We start from the raw sequence: 21,913 nt of genomic DNA on the forward strand, positions 1-21,913 counted from the left end.
TTGTTGTTGTTGTTTAAAAAAAAAATCCCTGCTGGAAGCCAGAGTTATATACATGCCAAACAGGCCAGGAGACCCAGCAGGCCTCCTCGAGCTGGCAATGAACCGAATCAGGGGCATTGTGTCCAGGCCACTGGCTGGCTGAGGGGGCATTGTTAGGGCCTGGCCCTGTCTGGGAAGACGGGGCTGAAGGGGGCAGGGGGAGTGTGTTCCCATGACTCCCTGGGGAGTGACAACAATCGGGGCCAGCTGGGAAGCCCCATGCCAGGGGCCCCAGGGCTGTAGGGGGCTGAAGAAGCAAGGGGGGTGGGCAAGGTCAGGGCTTTCCTTTCTCAGGTGGGGGGGCAAGGCGTAAGGAGGAGGACTATGGGGGTCATATACCCCTCTTCCTCACCCCATAGCCCTGGGCCAGTCTCTCTCCAAATTACACCCCACATCTGTCCACTCCTCTCCACCTCCCAGCCCCACTCTGGTCCAGGCTGCCATGGTCTCTCACCCAGACCACCATGTGGCTGCCTTAGTGGATCCTTACTGCCAACCTGGCCCCCGACACTTCTCCACTTGTAGCTAGAAGAGTCTTTTCAAAATGTAAAGCACATCCTATCACTCCCCTGCTTAAATTTGCCAGAGGCTGCCCGTAACACTTAGAAGAAAACCCAAACCACTTATTCTGCCCACAAAGCCTGCCTGATGGGCCCCACCAGCTCCTCAGTTCTCAGCCTCCATCTCCAACGCTCCGGCACTCCAGCGCCCCCCACCCCCACCCCCTGCACTCTGTCCCAGCCACAGCGGGCCTCTTGCCAGGCCCTGGAATGCTTTCAGCTGGTTCCCTCCTCTGCACACTTTGCAGATCCTGTGCTGGGAACACCCTTCCTCTGTGTCTCTGCATGGCTCTCTCCTCATGGATCTCAGACAGGCCTTCTCTGGAAAACAGACCCTCTTGTTCTCCCCTTCCCCGTCATTCTATTACGCTGCCCTGTGCAATTGACTTCGGAGCTCTCTGAAATTCTCTTATTTGTGTATTCATGGTTCAGCCTTCCCTCCCTTGACTCTAAGCCCCCGGGGATTAGGAGCTGGCTTCTTCCATTGCTGAGTCCTAGCATCCAATATCACCATGTACTTGGTGCTTACCAGGGACTCGGATGACAGCAGCCAGTATTTTCATTAGTCACGTGCTCAGGGCTAGGCAAACAGTGACAGCTACCATGTGGTCAGGCTGAGGTGACTCTCAAACATAAGTTCTGAATCTGTGACCCATGAACCCCAGTTCCAGGAACTTGACAGGAAAAAAAAAATGACATCTATATATTTGCCAGCCTCTGACTGCAATGTAACATCTCCTTCAATTTCACGTAGGCAACAGACCAGAGGCCAAATAGCAGCACCGGGACTTCACCAACCACAGAAACCATAGCTATGTCCGTGCCCTGTAACAGCTGCTGCAGGACCTGGAGATACTGTTTATGCCTAATGCACCTGTGAAATCATGACACTTTAAGATCTGCCACTATTTATTGATTTAGTTTGCTCGAAAAAGAATGTATATTACTAAATCACAAATTTAAAAAATATTTTGGTAATTATCTCAATAGTCAATATAATTCTTGTCTTTTGTAACCCTATATACTCTATTTTTATTATTTTTAAAGATTTTATTTAAAAAGAATTTTTTTATTGTTTATTTTTGAAAGAGAGAGAGAGAGTTGGTGAGCAGGGCAGGGACAGAGAGAGAGAGAGGGGAACAGAGGATCTGAGGCAGGCTCCATGCTGACAACAGAGTGCCTGATGCAGGGCTCATACTCACACACTGTGAGATCATGACCTGAGCCGAAGTCGGACACTCAACCGACTGAGCCACTCGGGTACACCAAGATTTTATTTTTAAGTAATCTGTACACTCAACCTGGGGTTCAAACTCACAACCCCAAGATCAAGAATCACATGTTCCACTGACTGAGCCAGCAAGGCACCCCAATAATCCTACAAGAGATGATGACCCGAGGTGCAGATGACCTGAGCCACGGACGCTAAACCAACTACGCCACCCAGGCGTCCCTCCTATGTATCTTATTTAATGTGTTTTAAAAACAGCATTCTGAAGGGTGCCCAGGTGGCTCAGTTGGTTGAGCGTCTAACTTCAGCTCAGGTCATGATCTCATACTTCGAGAGTTCGAGCCCCGTGTCGGGCTCTGTGCTGACAGCTCAGAGCCTGGAGCCTGCTTCGGATTCTGTGTCTCCCCCTGTCTCTGCCCCTCCCTGGCTCACGCTCTCTGTCTCTCAATAATAAATAAATATTTTTAAAAATTTATTTAAAAACAGCATTCTGAGAGGAGTCCATAGGCTTCACCAGATGCCAAAGGGGTTCGTGACACACACTAAAAAGACCCCCCAGAAAGGAAAGTCGTAAAAGCTGATGTGGTCTGGCTCAGACCCTTTCCCTCAGCTGATATCCAGCCCATGAGGAGAGTCTAAAGGAGGAAACCCAGAAAAGCAATGAGAACAAGGTTCATATGGAGACCCTACGACCTACATTTCCATTTTGCCTGTTTTGCTGTCTTGTTTTTGAAATTGTGACACCGTCAAAGCTCTGGGCATAGAGACCTGGTACAGCAGGTGGGAACCCTCCATTAGGAAGCACGCTCTAAAAACAACACCCAGAAGAGAGCCCAGCCTTCCCTCTGTTGTCCACCTGGACCCCTGCTGTCTGTAGCTCACGAGGACACGAGTCCTGCAGGAGACGCTCTGGTTAAAATGAAACCCTTCTCACCCCTCTTCGGGGCTGGAGGAAGACACACTCTTTCCCTATCCATCTGGAACACGACAAAGGGAGGGGAGGAAATAATGTTTCTTTTTATAAATACCCTCTGATTTGTTAAAGCAAGCAAGCCAGCTGAAGTCACAGATTGTGGTGACATGGGGTTCGCTCCGGGAGGTGGAGTGCGTGCAGCACCATGTTCTGGTTTAGGAGAGCGTCAGGTTTGAAGCTTGATTCTCGTAAACCCGAGCGAACGCTGGAGAAAGAAACGCCGCCCCTAGAACTCTTCCTGGGGCCTGCGATGTGGAAGGGAGCAGCGTCCGGGCGGCGGATTCCTGGCATCTTGGCTCGTGAATCATGGCTCTCACGTGGGCTTCACGGAACCATCTCTAATTTGAGAGCAGAGCAGCAAAAGGGCTGCAAATTAACCTGTTTTTGTCCTTTCCCCTTCACTCTGAGCTCCATTGGCCTGAAAGTGGGGTGCCACCGAGGGTAAGGCTCTGGATATCTAGGGAGGTTCACTTTACACTGATTACAGTAAGAACCTGCCTGAGATATTTGGGGGGTCAATGGGGGAGAGTTTGGGCGAAAAGCAGCTCAAAGAAAGGGCTCACTTTCATATTACGTTATTAATCAAAGGAAAGTGGAACTGCAGAGGACAAGAAAGAAATGCCAAAGACTTGTAGAGATGTGAAAATTTCTCATAAGACAGGATTGCCTGGCTGGCTCAGCCCATGGAGCATTCGACTCTTGATCCACCCTTGACCTCAGGGTTGTGAGTTCAAGCCCCGGGATGGGTGTAGAGATTACCTAAAGATAACATCTTTTTTAAAAGTTTCTCATCAGACAAAGACAGGTGGCCATGCACAAAATATCTCAGAAAGACTATACTAGCAAGTGCTAACAGTGAGTGCCCCTGGCAAGACAGGGGGCTTGAGGCTGAAGCCTGGGTATACGAGGGAACCTGACTTTTCCTCGTGATGTACCTTTTGTACTGTGTGAGTTTTGCTGAAAAATTATTTTGTACAGTCTTACGTGTCAGAAGACTTCATAGGAATGTGGGAGGTCCTCAATACACACATCAAACCATTGTGTTATTTCAGGAACTAGCATTTACAGAGTGCCTACTGTGTGCCAAGGGCCCTTTGGCAATGCCCGTTTTACAGTTCTTAGGAAATGGAAGCTCAGCTAGGAGGGAGCCAAGTGGGGACTCCTCCCAGGTCTGCTGGAAGCCAGAGCTCTGCTCCTCGGCAAGGACCACACAGCCTTCCTCCCTGGAGTGAGCAGTTGGAGGCACCAGATGCTCTGGCAGGATCCAGAGAGATGCCATCTGTGAGGGAAACCTATTCTTAGAGAGCAGACACAGTCGGCGGTGTAGCCGGCCAGGCCCCCACCGCAGTGGGGGGATGTTAGGCAGGCACACAGCCAAGGCTCTACCTTTAGCTGGGGGGAAGGCCAGGCTAAAAGCGGGGGGCACTCAGTTCTTAGGACCACGCTTCCTCCTACGTTGGGATGCTATATTAGAAATAACAGCAAACATTTGTTGAGTGCTTACTTTATATTCGTCATACTGTTTAATCCTCCAGGCCTGTGAGGTGAGTGCAATCAGAATGCATACTTTACAGATGAAGAAACAGAGGTACAGAATGGTTAAGCCACTTGCCCAAAAACAGGGCTGAGCCCAGGCGCTCTTGCTCCAAAGTCCATGTCCCTAAGCACCATGTTATACGGACTCTCCACCTGCTGCACCAGAGGCCGATTTTAATTTGGGTAGGGGCATGAGGAAAGGAGACAGGGAAGGGGGTGTTATCAAGCAAGTGAGCACTGTGGGCAGCCCAGTTCAGTCCCCTGGGGAACTCTGAGAGCCAGTGTGGAGCATGCGCCTCAGAGTTACCCCACCCAGTGATAATGGTGGCGGGGGGGAACCATTCATCAGTCATTGGTTGCGGGCTGCTCCTGGGATGTGGTAATCCTCCCGACCTGCTGTGGGGCAGCAGAGGCCAAGAGAGGGCACAGGGGTGGCAGCTGGAAAAGTTGGCCGGTGTGCGGTGAAGCGGTAAGCTGGAGGGGATATGGGTGGGACACCCCCAGCATCTACTTGCTGATGGCCAACGCCTTCCTCCCCATAACCTTGGGATCTCATTCAGCCTCCAGAGAGTGAATTCAGGGACCTTCCAGATCACTTTCTCCAAGCGTGTGTGTAGTACAACATCGTGGCTGAGAACACTGCTGTTGTCATCAGACACGATACCACCATGATTACCTAACAGCTCTGTGACTCAGTTTCCTCATTTGTAACAAGAGATAATGGTTAGTGGCATGTCATTCCCTACTACCTCGGTACTCAAGGTATGGCTCAGACCAGCAGCACCACCAGCAGCACCTGTGACAAACGCAGGATGTCTGGCCCCGCCACAAACTCACTGAGTCAGAATCTACATTTTAATAAGATCATCAGTGCCTCGTGTGCACTTTCTACTAGTAATTACTAAAATATAAAAAGAGGGGCGCCTGGGTGGCTCACTTGGTTAAGTGTCCTGCTTCGGCTCAGGTCATGATCTCACAGTTCGTGGGTTCAAGCCCCGCATTGGGCTCTGTGCTGACAGCTCAGAGCCTAGAGCCTGTCTTCAGATTCTCTACCTCCCTCTCTCTCTGACCCTCCCCTGATCACGCTGTCTCTCTCTGTCTCTCAAAAATACATAAAAAACATTAAAAAAAAACATAAAAAGAGACTGAAATATTCCTACTAGGCCAAGGGTCTCAAATTAGTGGGCCATGGCCCAAATTTTCCTGGAGACCTGTTTGACTTATCCAGCACACTGGTTTTAAAAATGAGACTGGCACCAGAGTCTCCAGTTCACCATGTCCCCATCACTCCCTGGTGCACATTTTCATTCACGCCCCTCGCCAGGCCCCTGTGGGCACCTGAGTTTTGCAGCCCCGTATGGGACCGATCCTATAACTAGCTAACATTTGCATAGCATAGCTTAGGTTTCTAAATTTAACATAAGGCACTGAAAGAACAACCATGGTCTTTGAACTCAGACAGCTCTGAGTTCAAACCCTGATTTGGCTATCATACTAGCTGTATTACCTCGGGCAAGTTACTTCCCTCTTCTGAACCTGTGTCCACATCTGTAAAATGAGGATCAGAATACATACTTGCAAGGTCACTTGCAAATAATATTACAAATAATATGTGCAAAGCACGGGGAGGAAGTAGGAGCTGGCTACCTGGAAGTAATTAGTAGTAGCAGCTGGGACATGAGTCCCATTTGTGCCCCAGATGTGTATTATGATTATCGTCATTTTACAGGAAACACGCTCAGAGAGGTTAGGAACCCTCCCCAAGATTACACAGTGGTGGAGTGGGGACTCAAACCCACAACCCCTAGCTCTACATCGGCACTGTCCACTAGAACATTCTGCAAGGACAGAAGTGTTCCATATCTGTGTAGCCACTAGCCACATGTGGCTACTGAGCACTTGAAATACGACTGGTCCAAACCGAGACACGCTCCAAGCATACAACACATACCTGATTCTGATGACTTTGTTACAAGAAAAAAAGAATGTAAAATAGCTTGTTACTTTTTATGTTAATTACATGTTAAAACAATAATATTTTAGAAATACTGGGTTAAAAATATAATTAAGATTACTCTCACCTGCTTCTTTCTACTTTTTTTTAATGTGGCTACTAAGAAAGATTTCAATCACATTTATGGATCACATGTGCTTCTACTGGACAGTGGAATTCTAGAGCTTCTCCAATAGAACGCCTGAGCAAGGAATATAGTATTTTCTAAAAACGGACTCGCAGCCCACTGCCCACCAGCAAGGAGCACTCTGTTACTTAAGAAAGATTGAAGACCGTACGCACCATAAAGAGATTTTGGGGCCCTCCTCTGAGCTCCATGACCCCTGATGCCCAGAGGGGGTGTCTTTCCCCGGTCTCCCAGAAGTGAGCAGCATGAAAGGAATCATATCCGAGGCCCCACGGCCCGAATCTCCCCTTGCTCCACCATATGAGAGCACCTAATGGGACTTGGAAATCAGTGCTTTTGCTTTGGCAGATGGAACCCTGGGACAAAAAAAGCTGGAGTCTGAGAACCATGATCTTGAGAAGGATCCACTGGGAGGATTCACCGACGGAGCTGATCTTGGGTGTAGAAGCCCCCATAGGCACGTTGGGGGCACGTTACTTTGAGGGAAGGCTCTTGTTGTAGAGGAGGAAGTCTGAGATATCGTGCCACACGTCACTGTCCTGGTACAGGTAGGTCATGGAGGACTGCAGTGAGGGCTGCAGAGTGCACCGGTGGTACTCAAAGAGCCACAGCACCAGCCCCCACACTACTGCCGTGAACAGAGGGAATGGGTCCCACCTGGGCTCGGGAATGTAGCCCTTCTCCACGCCCAGGCGGCACAGGGCAAACAGGACTCGTGACAGCAGGTACATATTGATCTGTAGGAAGGGAATGACCGGATTACAGGAGGGTCCAGCCACTGGGAACCTTCTCCTCCCACCCCACCCCCCACCATGCACTGGGGCACCTACTGTGCACTGGATCAGTATTTTTCTTTCTTTCTTTCTTTTTTATTTTTTTTAAATTTTTTTAATGTTTTTATTTATTTTTGAGAGACAGAGAGAGGCAGCATGAGCAGGGGAGGGTCAGAAAGAGAAGGAGTCACAGGATCCAAAGGCAGGCTCCAGGCACTGAGCTGTCAGCTCAGAGCCCCACGTGGGGCTCGAACCCACAAACCGTGAGATCATGACCTGAGCCGAAGTCGGATGCTCAACCGACTGAGCCACCCAGGCGCCCCATTCTTTCTTTTTTTTTTTTTTAGTTTCTTTATTTAGGGGCACCTGTGTGGCTTGGTCTGTTGGGCATCTGACTCTTGGTTTTGGCTCAGGTCATGATCTCACAGGTTCGTGGGATTGAGCCCCATGCCAGGCTCTGAACTGCTAGTGCAGAACCTGCTTGGGATCCTCTCTCTCTCTCTCTCTCTCTCTCTCTCTATCTCTCTATCTCTATCTCTCTCTCTCCCCCTCTCTGTCTCTCCCCAGCTTGTGCTTATGTTCTCTCTCTCAAAATAAATAAACATTTTACAAAGTAAATAAATAAAAAATATAGTTTTAAAATTTTAGTAATCTTTACATCCAACATGGGGCTCAAACTCATGACCTCAACCAAGTTCAAGAGCTTCATGTTCTTCTGACTAAGCTAAGCTATCCAGGAGCCCCTGGATCAGTGTGCTGATGTTCAAGATGATTTGAAATAGTATGTAGTAGGTATTTTAACACTGCTATTCATTTCTTTATCATTCTCATCAATTAAAAATTTTAGAAAATGGGGCACCTGAGTGGCTCAGTTGGTTGAATGTCCGACTTCGGCTCAGGTCACCATCTTGTGGTCCGTGAGTTTGAGCCCCACATCGGGCTCTGTGCTGACAGCTCGGAGCCTTGAGCCTGCTTCAGATTCTGTCTCCTTCTCTATCTGCCCCTCCCCAGCTCGTAATCTGTCTTTCTCTGTCTCTCCCTCTCTCTCAAAAATAAATAAACATTTAAAAAAATTTTAGAAAATGAATACATCTACATGGTTCAAAACTAAACAGTAAATTGACACCAAAACATACAATCCACACACACACACACACACACACACACACACACACACACACACAAGCTTGAGGAGTTGGATCTTATCAAAACTTAAAACTGACTGTGAAAGCCCACATGACGAGGTTGAAAAGAAAAGCTACCGGTGGGAGAAAATATTCACAAGCACATATCTGACCAACTGGTATCTGGAACGTATATATTTTTAAAAAGTCTTAAAACTCAATGGTAAAGAAAAGAAACAATCCAATTAGAAAATGAGCAAAAGATATGAATAGATGTTTCACTGAACTGGTTATTCAGATGGAAAATAAGCACATGTAAAGATGTTCAACATCATTAGTCATTAGGGAAATGCAAATTAAAACCACAATGAGAAGCCCTACACACCTACCAAAATGGCTAAAACGTGATCAACCAATGCTGGCATGGATGTGGAGAAAATGGATCATTTGTATATTCCTGATGGGAATATAAAATAGTACAGTCCTCTAGAAAATAGTTTGGCAGTTTCTTAAAAAATTAAACATATAGGGGCACCTGGATGTCTCAGTTGGTTACGCAACCAACTTTTGATTTTGGTTCAGGTCATGATCTTAACAGTTCATGGGTTCGAGCCGTGACGTCAGCATAGAGCCTGCTTAGGATTCTCCCTCTCTCTCTGCCCTCCGCTGCTTGTGTGTGTGCATGTGTGTCAGCGCTCTCAAAAAAATAAATAAACTTAAAAAAAAATAAATATGCATGTACCATATGACCCAGCGATTGCAATCTTGGGCATTTATTCCAGAGTAATGAAAGCTTACGGTCACCCAAACACTTGTGCAAGAATGTTCATAGCAGCTGTATTTCCAAAAGCTGGAAACAACCCAAATGCCCTTCTCTGGGTGAATATTCAAACAAATGTGGTGCGTCCATACCTTGGAACGCCACTCAGCAGTGAGAAGAAATGAACTATTGATACACATACAACTTGCATGAATCTCCAGGGAATTATGTTGCGTGCAGAAAGCCAATCCTCAAAGGTTATATACAGTAATGACTCTACTATACAACACTTTTGAAATGATAAAATTTCAGAAATGGAGGTCAGAGTTGTTGCCAGGGATCAGGGAAAAGGAAGGGTAAGGAGATGGTGTGACCAGGATTCCTAGCCCTTAGAAGTTTATAGACCAGTGCCCTTTCTTTTCATCTCTTTTTAAGTTTATTTTATTTATTTTGAGAGAGATTATGTACTCACACAAGCAGGTGAGAAACAGAGAGAGAGAGAGAGAGAGAGAGAGAGAGAGAGAATCCCAAGAAGGCTCCATGCTGTCAGTACAGAGACCTACACAGGGCTGGATCTCAGGAAACCTCAGATCATGACCTGCACCGAAATCAAGAGTCAGACGCTTAACTGACTGAGCCACCCAGGTGCTGCTTTTCAGTTTATCTTCTAATTTTATTGTGACCATACCCCAAGCATCTAGAGGTATGTCAGGCACACAGGGGGTCCTTAGCCTGCATTTTTTAAAATGTGAAAATAAAACATGATTTTTATAATTTGAAAGTATTTGATACATTTGAGGGAGGCAGAGAGGGGCTGCCAACTTTTCCTGTTGACTGAGAAGCACTTTGAAACAACAACTAGCATTTCATTTCACACACACATACACACGGATTTTAACCAAGAAAAAGGACAAGTTACAGCATAACAGATCATTCGAGTATAATAACTTATGCTTTGTGAATATCTTACTCCAGAGCCATTTAAAACAATTTTTGTTTAATGTTTATTTTTGAGAGAGACAGAGACAGTGTATGAGTGGGGGAGGGGGCAGAGAGAGAGAGAGACACACACAGAATCTGAAAGAGGCTCCTGGCTCTGAGCTGTCAGCACAGAGCCTGATGTGGGGCTCCAACTCACAAAAGGTGAGATCATGACATGAGCCAAAGTCGGACGGTTGCCTAACCAACCGAGCCACCCAGGCACCCCGTAGCCTTTTTTTTTTTATAAAGTAAGCTCTACACCCAATGTGGGGCTTGAACTCATGACTCATGACCAAGGGTCACATGCTCTACTGACTGAGCCAGCCAGGTGCCCCCAGAGTGCTTTTTTTTCTCATTTCACTGCACAGTGTTTTTTTTGTTTTGTTTTGTTTTTGTTTTTAAACCTTTGCTCCAGTGCTCACTTCAGGAGCATATGTACTAAAATTGAACAATACAGAGATTATCACGGCCCCTGTGCAAGGATGACACGCAAATTCGTGAAGCATTCCAGATTTTTTAAAAAAGATCTTTGCTCCAGGAAACAGCATGCGCATTGATTTTTGGGAATGATGGAATTTCAGCAAGTCGCTTGGTTTACAGATGAGGGAACTGAGGAGAAATTGACCTTCCCAAGGTCACACAGGGACTAGTGAATCACAGACCCTCAGACGTGGAAGGGAGTGAAGAGCTCATCTTTGACCTCTACCCCAAGTTCTATACCTGCACCATGTCCCTCCCACCCCCACCCCTCCACCCCTGACCCCTATCCTGGGGCAGGGTCTTTACCTGACTGTTGATGTTATTGTGTTCTCCAAACAGCAGCAAGCCCCCGATGAAGGCAGCCAAGAACGAGTGTGCCTGGTAGGTCTCACCCTGCACGCGGGCCTGCAGGGCGCAGAGCCCCTTGTAGGTGAACACAAAGCAGGCCAGGTTCCGGGAGTGGGTGTACGTGGCCTGCAGGATGGCCCGCAGCTTCTCCTGGAGGCTGCACAAACACAGGGAGCCCCCGTGAGCATAGGCCCCACCCTTCCAAGGGCATTCGCCCACTGGGCATGCAAACGTGAACCAGGAGAGGACCCCCCCCCCCCCCCCGCCCCCACTGCTCTTTCAGCCCCAGGCCTCTAGCTTCCACGTCCTCGGGGCTGCTTCCCCACTGGATTCAGGCCTTGACTCCATGCCACTTCCTCAGACTGCCCTGCCTGATCACCCGACACGAAAGAATGCCCATCACACCCTGTCCTCTTTTTCTACTTCCCTTTTCCTGCACAGCTCTTACACCAGGTGACATTCATATGCTTGTTTATTATTTCTTCCCACTCCCACCCCAGTGCAAGCTACTGAAGAGTAGTATCTACACCTACACAGGGCCTGGCACATAGTAGGTGCTCAATAAGTGGTTTTTTTGGAGTGAGCAGTGAAGACGTGAATGAAGGAGGTAGGGAGAGCCTACCATGTACTGGAGCTGGGGATATGATTCTGAGGAAGAATACCATATGCCTTCATAAGGTATATGATCTAAAGGGAGAAAGAAACATAAATAATCACGAAGCAAGGGTCAAACTTCGACGTCGACCAGAGATGATCGTGGGATCTGAAGGATGATGTGTCAATGAGGCTGAGAGGGGAGAGGACTTGCATCCCAGGCAGAGGGATCAGCACATGCAAAGGTTCAGAGGAGGGATAGAGAGTAGGGAGTGAAGGGACAGAGAGAAACCATCAGGGCCTGAGCAGACAATGTGGAGGGAAGTGATGTGGGGAGCAGTGGGGCCATGCCGTTTTGTCTTTATCCTGAGAAAAGTACACATTTAAGTAGGGAAAGGATTCTATTTATCCTTTAAAATTAAGTCACTAGGGGCAGTGAGGAGAACACGAGGACAAGGGCAGAGTGTACTTTAGGGGGCAATTCAAGGATGGCGCAACCAACCAAGTGCTCTCGAGGCTAGATGAGGACCTTGAAGGGGGTGGACTGGGACCCGTGGAAATCGGCCAGGTGAGCGGGGACAGCCAGGAGTCAGCTGGTTCCCGCCTCACGGGAACACAAGCCCCAGGTTGCCAGTTCTTATATAGACATATATATGTTTTTAAGTAAACTCTATGCCCAACATGGGGCTCGAACTCATGACCTCGAGATCAAGAGTCACATGCTAGGGGCGCCCGGGTGGCTCAGTCTGTTAAGCGTCCAACTTCGGCTCAGGTCATGATCTCACAGTTTGTGGGTTTGAGCCCCGTGTCAGGCTGTGTGCTGACAGCTCAGAGCCTGGAGCCTGCTTCAGATTCTGTGTCTCCCTCTCTCTCTGACCCACCCCTGCTAACAGTCTCTCTCTGTCTCTCAAAAATAAATTAAAAAAAAAAAAAGAGTCACAAGCTATAGTGACTGTGCCACCCGGGCACTAGTGTAAGAAAGCTGGATTTCCCAGTTATCAAGAGTTGGTGCCAATCTTGCCTTCAAAATGTGTCCAGAGTCTGACTACTTCTCACCTACCTGCCACCACCAATGGCTGGGCACCAGCACTGCCCCCCTTGATCACCACCTGCTTTGTTCACTCCTCTATTCCCCCACCTAAAACGGTGCCTGGCACATCGTAGATGTTCCAGAAATATTTACTGTTTGAATGAATAAGTTCAATTTTAAGAAAATCGAGGGCAAAAACCAAAACAAAAATCAGTGAATCAATAAAGCAAAAATACAAGAAGAGGGGTGTGAATTTGAGCCCCATGATGGGTATAGAGCTTACTTAAAAAAAATATATACAAAAAGGGAAAATCTTCCGAGCTAGATTTGGCCAATAGGCTGTCCACGTGTACTTAGAAGCTCCAGGTGAAGCTACGTACGTTAAAACCAGACCATAGGGGCACGTGGGCAGCTCAGTTGGCTAAGCATCTGACTCATAGTTTAGGCTCAGGTCATGATCTCATGGTTTGTGAGTCCGAGCCCCACATTGGACTCTGTGCTGACAGCATGGAGCCTGCTTAAAATTCTCTCTCTCTCTCTCCCTCTCTCTCTGCCCTTCTCTGGTTCGTGTGCACTCCACGGCCCCCACTCTCAAAATAAAGTATAAACTTATTAAAAAAAAAAAAAAAAAGCAATGGTCTACCCAAGGAGAACCCATGGCCAAATAAATCCTGTGCCTGTCCTCGAAGGTTGGAGATAATATTGAAATCAGTCATCCAAGGGACACCTGGGTGGCTCAATCGGTTAAGCCTCTGACTTCGGCTCAGGTCATGATTTCATGGTTTCTGAGTTCAAGCCCCACATCAGGCTCTGAGCTGTTAGCACAGAGCCTGGAGCCTGCTTTGGATTCTGTGTCTCTCTGTCTCTCGATCTCTCACCTGCTTGCACTCTGTCTCTGTTTCTCTCAAAATAAACATAAATTAAAAAAAAAAAAAAACAGGCCACAGAGGAGCAGTTTCTGAGAAGTGCAGTGAGGGGAAAGTCAGGGGCATTGGAGGAAGAATAAGAAGACTGAGCGAGGGAGGGAGGTCATGGACAGTTTTCTCAAGGAAGTAACCCCATAAAGCAGGTATGGGTTGCCAGGAAAAGAGGAAAGGGCATGCCCAGCAGGGAGTACAGTGTGGAGGTGGAACCACAGGCGGCATGCAGGGAGTCCTGCATGCCAAGAGCACTGCTGGCTGGCTGGAGGGGACAGTGTGGGGCTGGGTGGAGGGAACCGCCTGAGGCCAGGCAGCGGTGGGGGGGTTGGGGGGGGTGCAGGGGGCTTTTGTTAACGTTTTTATGTTAATTCCACTATAGTTAACATACACCGTTACCTTCTTTCAGGTTACCTTCTTTCAGGTGTACCCGTAGTGATTCAACAATCCCACACATCACCCGGGGCTCCTCAGGACTAGTCGCAGAGGGGCTTTTAAGGAAGGAAGTTGGGCTTCTCTGGGGTACAGTGGGAGCTGCGGAGTTTTTTAGCAGCAGTAATAGGGTCAGAGTGGTACCCGAGGAGATGGAGGTGACAAGGGACAGGCTAGACCTAGTTAGGAGGCCAGTGCAACTGTCCTGGCACTGAGGGCTGAACATGCTCTCTCCCAGTTTGAGGAGGGGGTACGTACCTGCCACTCCGGAAGAGAAAGGTCATGACCAGCGCGTGAGGGGCCCGGATTTTGGCTCCGTAGCTGTAGAAATGAAAGGAAACAGTTACTATGGCATCACTGCCTCACAGTCTCCCTGGACTCTCTGCCTTTTTGACCCCTCTCCAACCCTAATCCTAACCTCATCGTGCAAGGGGAGATAATGCTGGCTTTCAAGTCACATCTGGGTTCAAATTCCAGTCCTGACACCTTCTTGGTAGTGTGGGCTCAGGGCTTGTTACTTAACTTCTGGGAGCCTCGGTTTGCCTAATAGTAAAAGGAGATGTCTGGCTAGAGGGCTGGTTATAATTCCAATGAAATAGGACCAGTGTGTCAAAGATCTCCACCAGCCCCACCCAACCGGCTGTGCAGGATTGCTGTGTCGGTTCCACACTGACTTTCCCACTGCAGCCAGACTAGGTTTTTTTTTTTTTTAAAGCACAAATCATATCACATCCCAACTTAAAAGCTGCCAACACCTTTTCCCTATTCACAGAATAAAATCCGGGCTCTTCCCACAGCCTTGGAGGGGCTGCAGGATGCAGCCCCTGCTCACTTCTCCTACCTCTTGCGCCCCCCTTCTCCTGCTCCATCCAGCCCCCTTGTCCTTCCTGTGGGTCTTTGGACTGCCAGATTCTGTTCCCTCTGCCCAGACTGTCCCTCCTTACTCCTCACGTGGCCACTGCCTTCTCAGCTCTCCTGTCTCAGCAGGGGCCTCTGCGGAGACCTCTTACCCAACAGCCTAGGTTAGGGCAATATTTGCATTGCCACAGAGCCCCACGCTTCTCTGCAGCACTCCACACTCCTGCGTTAGTGACTCGCTTTCTCATAACTGCTTATTCTATCTGATGATCTCTTTCCTCCCCTAGACTGTGGGCTTTGTGAGGGACTGAGCTTGATTTGTCCTCCGCAGAGTCCCCACACCTTGCATGGTACTTGTCATGCAGCATGCGCTGAGTAAATTATTGCTGACTGATTCTAGAACAGCCTTTAATTATCTGTGTGGGAAGGTAATTTCTTTCTAGAAGGTTCTATCTTTAGCTTGGTCTATCTTAAAGTTAATAAGTTCCCTAAAATAGTTGCTGAGTAACATACTTCCTTCAACCTGTTAAAAATACACTTCTTTCCAACCATTATTGACAGGAGGACCTGAGGTTTGTAAAACTGGATTTAACAAATAAAAAAGACCGGAAGGAAATACGCCACGACGTCAGCAGTGTCCCCAGAGCCGGAGAAGTATGCGAACTTACTTTTGTCTCTCAACTTTCCTATACTTCCAAAATGATCTATAATGATTAAGCATTGCTTTTAAAATTAAAGTAATTGAAATAAACTTTTTTTTTTTTGTAAACTAAGCTGCATGCTCATTGTGGGGCTTCTTGAGCTCATGACCCTGAGATCAAGAGCCACAAGTGCTACGTACTGAGTCAGCCAGGCATGCCAAAATAAATTTTAAAAGTTACATAAATGCTTCTTTTTAAGACTCAATCTAGGCTACATTAAAAAAAAATTTTTTTTAACTTTTTACGCTTTTTTTATTTATTTTTGAGAGACAGAGAGAGACAGTGCAAGTAGGGGAGGCTCAGAGAGAGGGAGATACAGAATCCGAAGCAGGCTCCAGGCTCTGAGCTAGCTGTCAGCACAGAACCCGATGCGGGGCTCGAACCCACGAACTGTGAGATCATGACCTGAGCCAAAGCTGGACACGTAACCGACTGAGCCACCTAGGTGCCCCTAAGGCTACGTTTTAAAAGTTACATAAATCCCTCTTTTTAAGACTCAGACTTCCCCTGACCCTCTTTATACCTCCTCATTTGAGCACTGGGGATTGTGTGAACATGAATACTTTTGCCCTCACTGTTTTTCATTTATTTTTTTAAAGCTTTTATTTTTAAATAGTCACACCCAACACAGGGCTCGAACTCACAATCCCAAGATCAGAGTTATATGCTCCACTGGCTGAGCCAGCCAAGGACCCCCACTATATTTTAACTATATTCAAGCGGGTAGGAGATACCGTAGTATTTGGTGCCAAAGCCCTGACACGTTTTGCTGTGTGAACTTGGGTAAGTCAGTTAACCTCTCTGAGCCTCTCTTCTCCCATCAGTAAAAAGTATTCTCCATTTCAGAGTTGCTTCTGGCAGTTAAGGATGTAGCACATGTAAAAGCTCTAGTCTCTTCCTTCTTGTTCTTTACTGGACTCCCTCTTACCCCAACAAATTCTCCAGCTGCCAGGCCCTGATCTTACCAAGCTACAAGATCTAAAAATCCTTGGCACAAAGACCACGACTACATATTGTTCTCTCAGGAGTCTCTGTGATTGTTTACCGCAGGCTTATTAGAAACAGCAAAAGACTGGAAGCAAACCCATGTCCATCCACAGGGAGCTTCCGGGTAAATAAATAATGGTCCCACCACTGACCAGAACACTACACAGATGTAAAAGACTGAGGCAGCTTTATGTGCACCACAGGATATATTAAAGCACAAAATGTAAAATATAAAATTGTGTAAACGAGGTAATTCTTCCACAAATTTAATTTTTTTTAATGTTTTTTATTTATTTTTGAGAGACAGAGAGAGAGACAGTGAGAGCAGAGGACAGTCAGAGAGAGAGGGAGATACAGAATCCAAAGCAGGCTCCAGGCTCTAAGCTAGCTGTCAGCACAGAGTCCGATGTGGGGCTCGAACCCATGAACCGTGAGATCATGATCTGAGCCGAAGCTGGATGCTTAACCGACTGAGCCACCCAGGTGCCCCCACAAATTTAAAATTATTTCAAAATATATCTCATCTTGGGGCACCTGGGTGGCTCAGTTGGTTGAGCATCCGACTTCGGATCAGCTCATGATCTTGCGATTCCTGAATTCAAGCCCCACATGGGACTAACTACTGTCAGCACAGAGTCCACTTCAGATCCTCTGTCCCCTTCACCCTGCCCCTCCCCTGCTTGCACTCTCTCAAAAGTAAAAATATTTTAAAAAGAAAAAAGAAAACTTGTCTTAAAGGTGTGGGGGGAAATATATGTATTTGTTTGTACATCAGACAGTATTTCTAGAGGAAGACAGGAGACTGGACATAGGCATCGCCTCCAGGGAGGGGGACTGAGTAACAAAGAAGGGAGGGGGGGCAGGCCTTCATAGCATCTAACTTGTGTGTCCATGCCTAATGGAGCTTGAACTCACAACTCCAAGATCGAGAGTCCCATGCTCCACTGACTGAGCCAGCCAGGTACAGCAGCTAACTTTTTATGCCTTTTCTGAAAGTTGTCTAATTTTTAAAAAAGATTTTTATTATTAAGTGACCTCTACACCCCGTGTGGGGCTGGAACTTACAATCCCAAGATCAAGAGTTGTATACTCTACCGACTGAGCCAGACAGGCACTCCTAACATTACCTAACTTTTAAAATATAAATTAAATTTGTAAATGTTAGGGACACCTAGGCGGCTCAGTCGGTTGAGTGCCCAACCTCAGATCAGGTCATGATCTCATGGATTGTGAGTTTGAGCCCCACGTTGGGCTCTGTGCTGACAGCTAGCTCAGAGCCTGGAGCCTGGTTCAGATTCTGTACCTCCCTCTCTCTCTGACCCTCCCCTGCTTGCGCTGTCTCCCTCTGTCTCTCAAAAATAAATTTAAAAAATTAAAAAAATTTTTTAATTTGTAAATGTTAACAAGTTGAAGCCAGTGTTATTGTTGCGGTGGCCATGCTGAATTGCTTATCTTGTCTCCGGCCTCGAAGTGGGCAGCGCCCCCATCTTGGCCACAGCAAGCCCTCTGCCCCGCCTTGTCCAAAGAGGCCCTCAGCCTCCTCCAGCTCACCAGGGTGAAAAGGACCCTTGCTTATGCCCCAGACATAAGTGGAATCATGCCCCCGCCTCCTTACACCCGCCAGGCCTCATTCCCAAAACCCTCCAACACAGGTGGAAGCCCGTTACTACCATTCACATGATTACTCTAAGTCCTGAAAAAGGGGGTTGCCTGGAGTTTAAAAGGACTTACAGGACATAATGACAGGTTCAATGCAATGTTCAGGAGGAGTCTGGTCTCAGCAAACTAACATTTAGGAAGGACATTTAGGGACAGTTAGGACAATTTGACTATTAATTGGACAGTAGTCAACACTATAACTATTAACTTATTAAGTATAATCATAACAATTTAGCCATATAGGAAAATGCTCTAATTTTTAGAGATGCACGATGACATATTGAGGAGTGGAAATCACAGTGAGTTCAATTTTACAAAGCTTATATGTTTTAGTCGTCCAAGACTGCCTCCCTGAATGGACGGCCTCTCTGCACAAACAGCAGATTCTTTTCCCCCTCCAGGCCTTTGTTTGAACCATTCCTTCTGCTTGGGATGCCCTTCTCCTCCTGGCAGATTCCACCTTGGCCTTCAAAATATCACCATGCTCCTCTATAAAGCATTCTTGGCACTGCCATGATACTTTACCAATGAATTACATTAGGCCCTTGAACAAATGGGCACCGTACCTTAGTGCTAAACAGTAATGGATCACTGCCTTAGATCATTCCGTTTGGGTGAGGCTGTTTCCATTTTACAGAGGAGGAAACTGAGGCCAGAAGAGATGAAGGCAGCCAGCTTTGAAATAAAGGAACTGGGTCTGAGAAGGGCCCGATTCTTAGCGAGTGCCTTCCCTGGCTGGGAAGGTTCCTGAGACCGCAGGAACAACTGGGTTGAGAGTATGTATATAAAACTAACATTGGGCAATGCCCATTGGCACCAGGGTCTTGGATGCCTTTTCAATCCTGCTTTGTCCTTAGAACAACTTGGCCAAGGGCCACTGATATTATCTCATCTTCATCACACTGACGCATGGCTGAAAAAATTTCCAGGCCCAGCGGGAACCAATTCCACCTGACTCTGGGTTTCCATGGAAGCCAGGAGCCTGGCATTGGGATCAAGCATCTCTGGCTTTGAATCCTGGCTGCAACACTGGCCAAATGATGTGATCATGAGTAACAAGTTTACCTTTCTGGGCTAGTCTTCTCATTTGGAAAATGGGGGTGATTGCAGTTCCTACCTTGTATACTTGCGCATTCATTCAGTAAATATTTGAGAGCATCCTGTGTACCTGGTACTAGGAATACACCAAGGAATAAAGTAGATAAAAATTTCTGTCCCCATGAAGCTCCCTTTCTAAGGAGAAAAGCAGAGTATAAAAACAGGATACATAGGTGAACTTGGTGCAGATGGTGACAAGTAGTATGGAGAAAAATTAAGTATGGGAAGAAGTGAGGAGTTCAGGGATGACCTTATTGAGAAAGTGACACTTAAGCAGAGCCCTGAAAAGGTGAGGGAGTGATCTAGGCAAACATCCTTGTTTTGCAATATATACACACACACACACACACACACACACACACACACACACACACACACATATAGTCAGCCAACAGATATATATATTCCAGGGACTGTGCTGAGCATTTCACATATATTGATTCAATCCTCCAACAGTATGATGTAAGTATTATGATCATCCCCATTTTATAGAAATTGAGGCTTAGAGAAGCTAAATGACTTGCTCCAGATCACACAGGTAGGTGGCACCAAGATTGGAACAGAGGCAGTCTCACCACCATGCCATGCTGCCACTAGCATGCCAACTCCAGGAGAACAGATCTCTGGTTTGTTCCATTGGGTCCCCAGTTCTGGCACCGCAGGCTCTGTGCATGAATTTTAAAGGAGGCAGAGCTCCCCTCCAGTTACCAGCCAGGTGAAATGACCCCAGGACCTCCTTTCCAGCAGATCTGATGGCCAGGGTGGAATCAATTTAATGTCCAGCAAATATCTGCAGCTTCTTTTCCTGTCGTTCTCACTCCTCAGGCTTATGGTTTCAGAGTTCCCTGGACCGGATGGGGACTTAGCGCTAGTCATACAGATAAGAAGTGAAGTGGGATATGAGCCCACGTACAGCTTAAGGGTGGGAGCATAGGCAGAAGGCACCGCTGGCCTGCTAGAAGCCGGTGGCCACTTCTCATTGTGCAGATGGGACTGCTGAAGCCAGACAGATCCGACACATATCGGGGGATGGGGGTGTGGGGTGGGGTAGGCCCAAACGAGGGGATACAAGGGCTGTCGTGGGAGGTGGCCACGGCAAGTGGGGCAGGTTGCAAAGCACGTAGGACCCAGAAACAGCTTAATGGGAGCCCCAGCTCAGAAGGCGCAGAGAACCGCAAATCCAGCGCCCACCGTGCTGGACACCTCGGTGGACACCGAAGCCTAGAAACATACTAGGGCTGCTCAAGGACACACGGCGCTGCGGCGGGCCCAGAATCCGCTCCTCCGACCCCAGCCGGACCCACCCTTCAGCCCCTGCCCGGCCCGACGGCCCCACTCACACTGCCCCGTTCCGGAAGCCCTTAAGCATGGCCAACGCAGCGTGGTAGCGGCGCTTGCGCAACAGTGCGTTGACCGCAAGGAGCAGAGCCCGTAGCTGGGGCGGGACGGCCATAGGGACGAGGAGACGGGGCAAGCAGCAGGACCAGCACTGGCAGAGTCCCGGCAGCACAGCCTGGCAAGCACGGAGTGGAGCAGCCTTGTCCTTGCGTCCATAGGCTCTGTGTGCTGTCACTCTTACAGGAAGAGCCGATCAAATGGCTCACTCGTTATCGCATGAGGAATGGGATGCTCCAGCTCTCCGAAGTAGCGTCTGATTGGAAGAGTGGGAGAGCTCGTAACCAATCACAAGTGGGCTCCGCCCGACTAGCTCTAAGCGGGGGCCAGGATCCTGAACCTGTGTTCTGTCCAACCAGGTAGACTGTTTCCCTCCGTGGTTGGAAGTAGGTGTGTCATCTGTGAGTTTGCAAGCAGGTGTCTTGAAAGAGGAGCTACCCTCTTTAAAAGATGGTAACCCTGAAAGGAGCCAGACCTCACCTTTACACAGGACAGTTCTGATTGGGTAACAGTGATCGTAGCAAACTTACAGAGCATACATCATACGGCATCTCAAAGGCTTCCATTTATTCTTCAAATCCAAATTCCTTCCCATAGTCCACAGAAGAAGACCGTAATAATCTGGTCCCTGCTTCCTTCTCTCCCCTCATATCCTGTCACTTGCCCCCTCACTCTTCTCCAGCCAAACTGGCAAGGATGCCATTCCCTGAGCATGCCAAGAATGCTGCTGTCTCCGCCTTTGAACTTGCTATTTCCCTGACTGGTATGCATCACCCCCAGTTCTACCCATAGCAGGGTCCTTCGCAAATGTCAGGTTTCAGATCAAATGCCACCTCGAGTCAGAGAGGGCCTCCGAGATGCCCCATCTAAAGAGTAGCACTGCTTGCTCTTCTTTTTCTTCATATAACTTTTCACTCTTTGAAATCATTTGTTTGCTACAAGTCCATCGTCCATTGCCCCTACCATGCTGTAAATTCCATGATAGCAGAAACCTTGTCTGTCTTGTTTTCTGCTGTAACCCCAGCACTTAGCACATGGTAGGTGTCCAACATATGCTTCTGGAAGCAATACAGTTTGGGTTGACCTCTCCCAGAGCACTATGGGTAAATTTTATCTATGTCATTATGTGGAGTTGTCACTGAATAACAGCCTCACATTGAGTAGTGGCTGTGGCTTGTGAGGGTGTGATATGTGATACTTGGGCTACGTGGTGTTTATCTGTGATATTATTACCTGACTCCGTGTCAGAAGCTGGTGTCAGAGGTTAGTGAAGGAGGAATTTACTTGTCCTATTTT

General features: G+C 47.7%; 1 protein-coding gene and 1 non-coding gene across 2 annotated transcripts; one reads left to right on the forward strand and one right to left on the reverse strand.

Moving 5' to 3' along the window:
• Positions 1–6,421: 6,421 nt before the first annotated feature.
• Positions 6,422–20,781, reverse strand: PXMP4 (peroxisomal membrane protein 4). Its single transcript, XM_029917034.1, has 4 exons — positions 20,563–20,781; positions 14,178–14,240; positions 10,905–11,103; positions 6,422–7,217 (listed from the first exon to the last, which is right to left on the reverse strand). Exons 1-4 carry the CDS (start codon positions 20,673–20,675, stop codon positions 6,954–6,956), a joined length of 639 nt encoding a protein of 212 aa, XP_029772894.1. The 5' UTR covers positions 20,676–20,781; the 3' UTR covers positions 6,422–6,953.
• LOC115275554 lies at positions 10,533–10,635 on the forward strand. The gene has a single exon (XR_003901624.1). It is a non-coding gene; the product is annotated as a U6 spliceosomal RNA (small nuclear RNA).
• Positions 20,782–21,913: the final 1,132 nt, after the last annotated feature.

Source organism: Suricata suricatta, chromosome 12, assembly GCF_006229205.1.
Source record: "Suricata suricatta isolate VVHF042 chromosome 12, meerkat_22Aug2017_6uvM2_HiC, whole genome shotgun sequence".
NCBI classification, from domain to species: Eukaryota; Metazoa; Chordata; class Mammalia; order Carnivora; family Herpestidae; genus Suricata; species Suricata suricatta.

What these genes read in the sequence shown, in the direction of transcription:
- PXMP4 (XM_029917034.1), bottom strand. Translation starts at nt 20,675, where the DNA reads ATGGCCGTCCCGCCCCAGCTACGGGCTCTGCTCCTTGCGGTCAACGCA. An exon ending in TTTCTCTTCCGGAGTGGCAG is followed by an intron (nt 11,104 to 14,177) that starts GTACGTACCCCC and finishes GTGTTTGTGCAG; the next exon opens with CCTCCAGGAGAAGCTGCGGG. An exon ending in ACAATAACATCAACAGTCAG is followed by an intron (nt 7,218 to 10,904) that starts GTAAAGACCCTG and finishes CCCTTCCTACAG; the next exon opens with ATCAATATGTACCTGCTGTC.